General features: G+C 39.8%; 1 protein-coding gene across 1 annotated transcript; it reads right to left on the bottom strand.

Moving 5' to 3' along the window:
* Positions 1-4145: 4145 nt before the first annotated feature.
* LOC148008295 (large ribosomal subunit protein uL16) lies at positions 4146-6629 on the bottom strand. The gene is made up of 5 exons (XM_087674339.1): positions 6482-6629; positions 4951-5269; positions 4691-4873; positions 4532-4613; positions 4146-4444 (listed from the first exon to the last, which is right to left on the bottom strand). The coding sequence occupies exons 1-5, from the start codon at positions 6489-6491 to the stop codon at positions 4370-4372; spliced, it is 669 nt and encodes a 222-aa protein (XP_087530465.1). The 5' UTR covers positions 6492-6629; the 3' UTR covers positions 4146-4369.
* Positions 6630-11156: the final 4527 nt, after the last annotated feature.

Genomic DNA, 11156 nt, shown 5'->3' with positions numbered 1-11156 from the left:
AGGTGTTTACCTTGTTTTGTTCCAATTTTTATCATGAACACACAAGCACCAACTAGCTAGATAGCAACTAAAAGGTGGTTGATCAAGAATATCTACAATAGCAATCTCAAGTAAATGTGTGGAGGAAAAGCCAGTATAGGTTGTGTGGGGCACATGAAGCATGAAAGGGTTTGCAAGTTTGTATAAATCAATCTTAAAGATTTTAAATAGATATAATCTTGAAAATATTTATATCAATACTTTCTAAAGCCATGGATCAAATGTGCTAGGACCAAATCACTAATTAATTGATATCATTAATTGGTGGGCACATATAGTAGGCTTGCATCCTACCTTCCAAAATTACATTAGTGACATCCTTAAGGCGAAGGATAGTACTAAGCTTGACCCTAAAACACCTTTGAAAGAGACCCAAAAGGATCCTTAACAAGACCAAAAGGGGCCTCAAGGAAACACCAAAGTTTAGCAATCACCAACAATCACCTCTTTGAGCCACTGTAGTCTTTTAGACTTATAGAAGTCAGTTTGTGAATTCTGCACGAGAATAGCTTGATGATACATCAAGTAGGTTGATGCCTCAACATCCAACAAACTTAATCAATGGCCATTCGTCTTGCACCCACAATAATTTTTATGATGATGCTTTTTCATAAAATATTTATCATGACATGCTAGGCCATGCTTCACATGCCTCTATAAAAACAAAGCATGCTATGTGAAAGGATGCTGTAACTAAATGAAAACCACATCAGAACCACAAAAAAATGCCTTTTAGTCCTAATCCCCACTATGGTGTCCTGTGGTGTCCTAGCTTGTTCAAAAACAACAATGCTAGTGCTCAAGGGCTGTTTCTATAAACAACATAGTAATAGCTTATTTGTTAAACTTAACCAATATTACTTCATATTGAAGCAATTTGATAATAGGAAGGATTTTTAAAAATAATGCAATAAATAATATTAATTAATAAATATTTAATCAACCAAGTTGTGGCAACACTAAAGTCTATTGCAAGCTTTCAAAAGGCTAGGATAATCCCATCAAATCATTCACTTTCCCAAATATTCTACACTTCTAATCAAACTTCCAAATAGTTTAGAGGCTTGTTTCTCACATCCCATACAATGCAAATCTTAGGTTTAAGGGCACCCTTCTAATAAGACTTCTCAAAGTCTTTCTAATCGTACTTCCAAATGCTCTTAAGGATCTTTTCTCCTATCTAGTAAAATGCAAATCTTAGGTTTAAGGGCACCATAGCTCAAAGCTATAGCTGGTACATAAAGCACCTTGACAGCACATTTATGGTTGTTGCACCTTCATTAAGCCCAATAGGCAAGTTGGAGAGCAACCCAATCAAGGCACTCGTATTGCAACATAGAGTCAAGGGAGAATGATGGGGTCCATGGTAAAACAAGCACCAAATTCCCATAAAACGCCACCACACCTCAATACCCCTTTCTCTAGAGAGAGAAGCAAAGCCACGAAGTAGCAGTTACCAATGAAACTCCTACCAACAAACCATTTGATAATCTTGTCTTTCAATGGCTGCCCCATGAAGTTCAAAAAGACATCTAATCAGTAATCCATAGACCTTTATCGTATCCTTCCTAAACCATTTGATGGTGTCATTTTTCTATGGCTGCCCCATGAAGTTAAAAAAGACATATAATGAGTAATCCATAAACCTTTATCATATCCTTCGTATGATAGTACCACCAAAACTTCAGGCATTGTCCCAACTTCTAAAGAAAAGACACCGGACGAGTAATCAACAACACTCTTTCATATCCTTCCTTTGAAAACACCACTTGAATTTTCAAGTGTTTCTTCCCAACAACTGCCACTTCAATACTTCCACCATTGATCACCACCTACTGCCTACAGACTTTAAGCCCCACATCCACCATATAAACCCCACCGAGATAAGTGCCAACTGCAAAATCCCAACTGCATGGCCACTCCATTGCATCTTAGCATATCCCTCCTCTCCACCTCTTTCGCATTCAAGTTGGAACCACGATGTGTCAAGTTGTGTAAATAGGAGTAATGGCCGCCAGTACATTTTTATTCAGCCTTTATTCTTCTCCAATTTGTCGTCCTACCATTGATCACAACCTACTACCTACAAGTCTTTAGCCCCATATCCACCATATCAACCCCACCTAGGCAGGTAGCAACTGCAAAATTCAACTACCTAAGCCCCATATCCACCATATCAAAACTGCCTAGGTGGGTAACAACTGCAAAATCCAACTGCATGGCCGCTCCACTGGTCAACTGCATACATCTACCAATTGTGCATCTTAAGTAATCCCCCACCCCCCTCCAACTCATCTGCATTCTCTCAACGTCAATATTCCAAGAAGTTGGACCATATGTGTCTGGCCACATCTACACTTTTATTAAGCCTTTATTCTTCTCCAATTTGCCATCTTTCCAGCTATGGTATCATAAGGCTAGTTAATTGCTGCCCACCCAGGTACAACTTTTCCCAAATACTTGAGTGGCACAGTGGTTGTAAATGGGCTTTCCTGGTCAAGGCAGGTGTTCAATTCTCCCTAAATGCAATTCATTTTTAAATAAAGACCATGCCACTCGCACTTGGGCACAGCCCATAAAAAGGGAGCCAACTTTTAAACATGGCAAAACATCCCTGCAATCGTGATGATGGTCAGGGACTTGGATTGTGTGTAACCAACCTAAGGTTGAGCACAAATTCGATATCCAAAAGCCAATCAAAGACAAATGTCAAATTTGCTGCATTCATCGCGCTGTAACTGCCAACCATGAGAAGAAAATATTCTTTATTAACCTTGAAACACAATCTACAGTCTACAGTACGCATTCAGCAGAAATCTTTGGTTCCAATCCCAAATTAATACAAACAAATAGATCAACTGCAACCAACAACTACATAATTCCTAGCTTGTCTTCTGAAGTTGCGATGGCTACTAGAGCTAGCATTAGAGCTAGTATTGTAATATAATTACTTCCGTTCATTCAGTTGTGAGACTTCCACTTTTATTCAGTTTTGAAACCCAAAGTGAAAGTCTCAGTTCTGATACCCAAAGGTAATACTTTCTAAGTGCTATATACAAACTATAAGTAGCATACCTGGACTTCACAGATACTGATGTAAGGGGTTAGACAAAAAAGTGTCCTATATCTGGAAAATGATTTGGGCACCCACGATTTCCTTGTCAAAGGGATATAACACTGGGAATCTATACCTGTCCCTTTCAAATGTCACATTAACCAGGATAACTACAAATTTACCATACACAAACAGTACTAATTGTAGCATGAATATGCATCAAATGTTACAAAATTAAATTCAGCTCAAGTATCGATTATTTGGATGTTGTTACTACATTTTGATTAGCCCTTAAAGGATGGGAACTAATTTTCCAGTCGTTACAAGAATATGCCTCACTACTACAAAACCCAATTCAGCTAAGTCCCAATTACTTGATGGTATCAATTACATGGATGTTATTGCTCCATTTTGATTAGCTCTTAAAAGATGGAAACTCATTTTCCAGACATTACAAGAATATACCTCACTAGTACAAAATCCAATTCAGCTCAAGTCCCAGAGTAACTTGATGTCAAAACTCCTTTTCAATCATGTATAGTACAAACATTCACTTGGACTAAACAAAAAATGAATCTGTAAGATTTATGCTATATCCTTGCTCCAAAGCTCTTAAATACTCTGATACATGCAAAAAATGGAACGTGATGAATTGATTAATGTAGTATTTGACATGCAATATAGTTCAAAATCATTCATTACAATAACTCGGGAATCCTATTTGCATCACCAGTAACTTCCAAAGCCAAAACAGCACAGCGTTACATTTCTTTTATCATGTTGAGTCAGTTGTAAATCTCCAACCTAGGGAGTAAAGCATACAAATATATGTGCACTGCCATTTGATTAACTTATTCCCTTACAATGCGCACTCTATCAAGTCCAAAGAAAGCTAAGCTCACTTTCGAGCCCAAACAAGCTAAGCTAGTCAGCTGAAGTTCCAACAGGAATCAAATATTAGGAAGGCATAAAAGAACCTCACATTAGGACAGAACGGGAATCTTCTAAAAACATAGACTATATCATATCTTAGGAAGGCTACACAACACTCTTTTCAGAAAATACTAACTGTTGATAAATCTGATTATAAAAAATTTAAACATTCTTAATTTGCCCATCAAGTTCATTCCACAACAGACTTAAGCAGATCTTCCTTTCAATCAAAATGGACATTGGAAAGTGTTTCTCAAGTGTAACTCTTCTCAAAAAGTTGGGACAATAAAAACCCCCAACCAAGATTCACAATTGCCATACAATACTTTGCCAATGATTATCTCATACTGAGGTTGCCGCTGTCAAAAACGCTCTACCCGCTTTGCGATCAGCAAGGGGTCCATGGCAACCAAGCAACTGAAGGGAAACCAATAGCTGAGTCAGATACCGGATAGTCTTTGTAGTATCATGGAATGCAATTAGGAAAAAAATGCAAGAAAGGACCTTGGCATTGACTCCATCATTGACAATCCTGTTCTCTTCTTTCCACTTGATGTAATCAGTGCGAGAGAATTTTGTGAAGCCCCTGCACATCATACATTCACAAACTCAGGTAAAACAATCAATACTCAACCAACCCCATAAACAACTTGATCATCTTACCATTTCCTGCTCACAATGATCTTCTGCCTTCCTGGAAACTTGAACTTGGCTCTGCGGAGAGCTTCTTGAGCATGTACTCCATTGCTGTCTTTGCAGCGAACAGAGAGAAGAACCTGACCAATGTCCACTCGAGCACATGTTCCCTGAGGCTTTCCGAATGCACCTCTCATTCCTGTCTGGAGCCTGCAGCAAGAGAGACTGAGCCTACGCACAAAGTCTTCTACTACTCACACTGGCAATATGGAGCAGCTATCACTCACCTATCAGCTCCCGCACAAGAAAGCATCTTATTGATGCGGAGGACATGGAAAGGATGCACACGCACTCTAAGATGAAAAGCATCTTTACCAGCATACTTTGTCATGTACTTGTTGCATGCAATACGAGCAGCCTCAAGTGCTTCACTAGAAACATTTTCCTTTTCCCAACTGACCAAATGCACACAGAATGGGAACTCATCAACACCCTTCTTTTTCATTCCAACATCATAAATACGGATCTTGGGATCTGGAACTCCTCTACAGTAGCGAGATTTTGGGTAAGGCTTGTTCTTGATTTGGCGATAGCATCTTGCAGGTCCTGTGCCACATAAATTCCATCTGAAGATTATACAGCACACAGCAGTTGCATTCACAGCAGCAGTATTTCAGATTATATTTATGCCTGCTTGAAATTTGAAGCTGTGCATGCGCATAATCCCAACATAAAAAAACATGTCATACAATCATCATGGATATGAGCTTCATAATGGGTTAAATTCAAATCCCAAAACGGGAGAAAAGAAAGCGTGTTAGTTATCTGAGGCCGATAACCCCATTATGAAATCGTAAGACCAAGCCAAAGAATCTCAGAATCAGGCAAATGCAATCTCACCAGAAAATGGATTTGTGCATGCTCAAAAGAAGCAACTGCTTTACCCTCTAATGGTGCCTCTTATATAGCCATACACAAGCAGAACTATACCTTCTGAAGAGATCCATGACTTCAAAGAAAACGAGGATGGACGGGCACCCAAAACCCTGAAACCCTGGCGGTCATTTACTTTAAGAGACTATTGCATGCATTTAAGGACTGTTCCAAGAAAAGCTGCCAACAACATTCCGTTGCGTCAAGCAATCAATAAACGAGACCATCACCCTCGAGAAATAAGATCGACTCGTGCTAGACCAGACGGTCTTCGAAGATGCGCAGTGCTAGGATGGATTGGTAGACCACATAACAAAATAAAGGAAGCCAGCAAAGTAGAGGATAGATCAGTATGATTAGTGCTACTGGAAGAGCATGCCCGTCTTTAAGGACTGTTCCAAGAAAAGCCGCCAACAACATTCCGTTGAGTCAAGCAATCAATAAACGCGACCATCACCCTCGAGAAATAAGATCGACTCATGCTAGACCAGACGGGCTTCGAAGATGCGCAGTGCTAGGATGGATTGGTAGACCACATATCAAAATAACGGAAACCAGCAAAGTAGAGAACAGATCAGTATGATTAGTGCTACTGGAAGAGCATGCCCGTCCAAGGGCTACCTTACGATTTGTTTTATAGGTTCTTGGAGCCGTCTAACTACCGCAGAGACTTGACAGAGCAAACCTTCATGAGGAAGCTTTCCAAATAAACATTACGGTGAGTACAGACGACGATTATGTGAGGCAATAAGATTTCCATTACATTCCATTACAATCTTAATCACGTCATTATTTCTCAGGGACAGACGCACGCAAATACTGTAGCAGATGAAATGCTTCTTCAAGACAAACACAGACAGTATAAACACAAGAGAGATCACTTACTGCGTCCCATGGCGATGTCGCAGAGAAGGGAGCCTGATCACCTGCCGCAACAAAGTGAAAAGACCCAATTGTTGTTCAACTCGCTGCTTTTGTTGGCTGCTCCAAACCCTAACCCGCCTTTTAACTCTGGTTAACCGCTTGTGTTTTTCCTTCCTCTAGTTAACCCGCCTTTTAACTCTGGTTAACCCCCTGTGTTTTTCCTTCTTCTAGTTAACCCGCCTTTCAACTATAGTTAACCCCGTGTTTTTCCTTATTCTTCTTCTTCCCTTTTTTTAAAACACTGGGAAAATAAATTCGGATTGTGGGGGTTGGGTTAACCCCCTCGCACAAAGAGGGATTTGGGGCACTCCTGTTTAGAGAAATCCTCATCGGCCCTCCTAACCCTCGTGTAGATTTAACTCATTGCCGATGGTGCTAACCAATCAGAAAGAGCATCGATTGTCAACCCCCTTGCACAAAAAGGGATTTGGGGCAATGGGTTTTGGAGAAACCCTCATAGGCCCTACTAATCCTCACATAAGAGGTAAATTTAACGCAATGCCTAGAGCATTGATGACTGTCACTGGCTTTTGAGTGGCCAATTAACTTTTGCCAACATGAAGAACCTTGAGGAGCTACATGTTCATTGAATGCATGAATATTTGTAGCAACACTTAGCATGGCCATATGGACCTACTAGTCCTCACATAAGAGGTAAATTTAATGCAATGCCTAGAGCATTGATGACTATCATTGGCTTTTGAGTGGCCTTTTAACTTTTGCCAACATGATGAACCTTGAGGAGCTACCTGTTCATTGAACGCATGAATATTTGTAGCAACACCTAGCATGACCATATCGAACACCACTCTATCCTCCTTTACCCCCCACTACAATTGGGCGACATAGCTTTAACTCTAGTGGGCCACTTGTGCTCTTCCTTCTTTTTTTTAACAATTATGTGAAATATTCCCTTTTTTTTCATTTTGAAAGGGGGTGTTTTTACAAATCGTAAACTTGGTTAACCTAAGAGTCATTCCCCACATAGGCAAATTTGTCAATGGGAGTTTCACTTTAACTTTCCAATTGTCATCCACATGTAAGCAAATAGTCTTGCTCATTAAGCAAGTCTTGCTTGGCCCCACTCCAACTAGAGAGTAACATGCTAGTAGAGCATGCACATGCGCGTGCGCACGTGCACACACACGATGATTATATTAATTACTGAAAAGGTAGAAAGGTCACAAATAAGCTAAGTGAGCAATAGAGGAGCTAAGAAACTGTCATATGGCAAGAGACCAAATCATCCTTGGAAATAAAACTTACATATTGCATGATATTAAATCGTTAATGAAGAAGACCTCTTAGTAGAGCAACGTGACTTTGCACTCTAGAATGGGAACCAAGAATGAAGGCATTTTGGGTTGACCAATTATATGAACAACCTAGAAGCATAGGAAGTGAGAACAAGCTAGTCAATATTGATTACATGCCACCATGAGCCCTATATTCTAGTAATTTCATGCACGATGCCCCTATCTTTAAGAAAGAATCATGCAATGGAGGCCAGTGGCCTACTAGCCAAGGCAAATAGGATTTGAGAGAAGCTAGTTAGTGTTGATTACATGCCACTATGCACCCTGTGTTATGGTATTTCCATGCATGATGCTCCTATCTTCAAGAAAGAATTATGCAATGGGGACCTTGGCTGGTATCCAAGGCAAATAGCTCCAAACAATGACAATTTGAGTGCCACCATGTAAGTTTCCACATCCAATATTGCCCCCCCCCCCCCCCCGCCCCCCCCAAAAAAAAAAAAAAGAGTATTTGCATACAAATATGATTCTAGGATATCCAAGAAATGCCTAAACGCATAGAATCCTTCTTTCAAGCATAAAATGAACAACTGAGTAATATCCCTCAGACTAGTCTTTGACCAAGGTAACAATGGTAGATAATATGAAATCACGGGTAGAATAATTGTCAGAGCCATTGTAAGATGCACATGAAAAGCTATGTTTGTGATTTCCGATAAACAAATTTGTAGGTTGCATGTGTAGAGGTCCAATCAAGCAAGTGCTTAAACAGTGCATTATATGTCTCAAAAAATTCATTATTTGAGACCATCCCAAACTAGGCTTTTGTCCTTGGGGTAAATTCAGTAAAACATTCATAAGGAATGACCCTCTCTCTCTCTCTCTCTCTCTCTCTCTCTCTCTCTCTCTCTCTCTCTCTCTCTCTCTCTCTCTCTCTCTCTCTCTCTCTCTCTCTCTCTCTCTCTCTCTCTCTCTCTCTCTCTCTCTCTCTCTCTCTCTCTCTCTCTCTCTCTCTCTCTCTCTCTCTCTCTGTGTGCGCGCGCGCGCTTGATCTCACTCTTTCATGATGATGAATTAACCTCAGATCTCATAAAACACTTCAATTTCAAGCTAGCTCATGCACATATCATGGTGGAGCAAGCTTTTGGCATTTAAAAAAAAATTCACAATCATTCCTTGCAAAACAAATCCAATGCTCGAACTTGCATAACCTAGATACGATGGAAATTGATCATTGTGAAGACCCTAACTACCCACCCACATTTAAATTGTTATGGTGAAAGGTAAAACAGGTAAAGAGGAGGTAAGTGAATTAAATCGCATTTATTCATGATGGATAATTCTAATGAACATTTATATTTTTTGCAAATGGTCGCTCAATAGGCCTCTTCAATGCAATCCACATTTCTTTCATTGTTGATTAGAAATCCTCTGAATGAAGATACATTGGTATTTACCACACAGCAAAGGCAAGACTTTAACTTGGAGATAAGCATGTTGGGAGTGGAACTCTTACGGTTCTAGATCTTAACCAATCTTGAAAGGTTGGTGAATAGGTTCACTGCCCCAAAGTGCAAGTGAAAGGTTGGTGAATAGGTTCACATAGCTTCACTGCCCCAAAGCACAAGTGAAGTTGCTGTGCACGGAAACCTTGCTTAGCAATCCATTTCTCCTCTGTTCCCTCTTTGTTTCTAATTTTTTTCTTCACCCTCTCTCTTCCCCCCCCAATTTCCTATGTCTAATTTTTTTTCTCTCTCTACCTTCTATTTTTTTCTTCTCTCCTAGTTCTCTCTCTCTCTCTCTCTCTCTCTCCTCTTTTTCTCTCCCTGCTTTTCTTCTCTCTCTCTCTCTCTCTCTCTCTCTCTCTCTCTCTCTCTCTCTCTCTCCCCTTTTATTCTCCTCGCTTTTCCTTCTCTCCCTCTCCTCTTTTTTCCTTTTATTTCCTTCTTCTCTCTCTCTCATTCTCTTTTAAATTTTATATCTCCTCTCTATTATTCTCTCTCTCACCTCTATTTTTTCTTCTCTCTCTCTCTCTTTAAATTGTACCTTTCCTCTCTATAATTCTCTCTCCATGTTCTCTCTCTCTCTCTCTCTCTCTCTCTCTCTCTCTCTCTCTCTCTCTCTCTCTCTCTCTCTCTCTCTCTCTCTCTCTCTCTCCCCTTTTATTCTCCTCGCTTTTCCTTCTCTCCCTCTCCTCTTTTTTCCTTTTATTTCCTTCTTCTCTCTCTCTCATTCTCTTTTAAATTTTATATCTCCTCTCTATTATTCTCTCTCTCACCTCTATTTTTTCTTCTCTCTCTCTCTCTTTAAATTGTACCTTTCCTCTCTATAATTCTCTCTCCATGTTCTCTCTCTCTCTCTCTCTCTCTCTCTCTCTCTCTCTCTCTCTCTCTCTCTCTCTCTCTCTCCCCCCCCCCTTGTATTCCCAGTGCATCACTTAATGGGGTGATTAGAGCACTGTGACGGGGATATCTGGTATAGGTAGTACAAGTTATGAAGGGGGAAAGAAGTGTCTGCCAAGTGTAAGAGGGTACACAAGAACCAAGGAGTTACACATAAATAAAGATGGATTAAGTTCTAAGAAGAGAAAGTGCATTAGCATTGTGTATATGTATTTATGTGTGCATCCGTGGATGCTTGAGAACGTTAACTTGTGTGTAATGAGCATTGCATTCATTTGGGGTCATCCTCTCCCTTACAAGTCAAGGTTTAAGGTATTTTCTTTCATTAAGAAAGACAAGAGAGGTAATTCTCTCATTAAGAAAGATAAGAGAAGTGATTCTCTGGAAGTGAGGAGACAAGTGATTTTCTCTTTCTAAGGTCTAAAATGACACAAGCTTTTATGTGGAAGTCAATCTTAAGGTTGAGGCCCAAGGCAATTTAAAACTCTCCTTAAGGTGGTTGCATGGACCACAAGTTAAGAGTACAAGTTTGAGAATCTGTTTTTTTTTTAAGACATGGTGAATCCATTTTTAAAAGATCTTGCGATAGAAAGGAGATCTCTAAAAATGGCTTGTGATGGGTTATCAGAAACAATGAGATCTACAACTTTTGTGTTGGACGTTTTTTCATCCGAGAAACACACAGAGAGATATCTTGACATTAGTTTTTTTTTTTTTTTTGCAGGAAGCTATAAAGATGTATTAAAATAGAATAGAAAGTTTTACAGCTGGTTGATTAAGTGCTACTTCAAAACTGGGAAGCTACCATTGCTTAGGTGGACAAATAGTCAGCTGTACAAAACCAACAGACCATAAAAGGTCTGAAGCATCAGAATTGTAAACCCTAATAATCCTAATTCATTGTACAGCCTTCTTCTTGATATCCAGAAGTATTGCTGCCAAATCCACATTGGAGGCTGAAGTCTCTAGTCCCTCCTT

The sequence above is a fragment of the Lygodium microphyllum genome, unplaced genomic scaffold (assembly GCF_053477565.2).
Source record: "Lygodium microphyllum isolate KBCC unplaced genomic scaffold, Lygodium_microphyllum_v1.1.10 scaffold_213, whole genome shotgun sequence".
NCBI lineage: Eukaryota > Viridiplantae > Streptophyta > Polypodiopsida > Schizaeales > Lygodiaceae > Lygodium > Lygodium microphyllum.
This window is presented reverse-complemented; position numbering and strand designations above follow the sequence as displayed.

Coding starts and splice junctions, on each gene's coding strand:
- LOC148008295 (XM_087674339.1), bottom strand. Junction 4,874..4,950: donor TCTTGTGCGGGAGCTGATAG/GTGAGTGATAGC, acceptor CTCTTGCTGCAG/GCTCCAGACAGGAATGAGAG. Junction 4,445..4,531: donor ATGATGGAGTCAATGCCAAG/GTCCTTTCTTGC, acceptor GTTTCCCTTCAG/TTGCTTGGTTGCCATGGACC.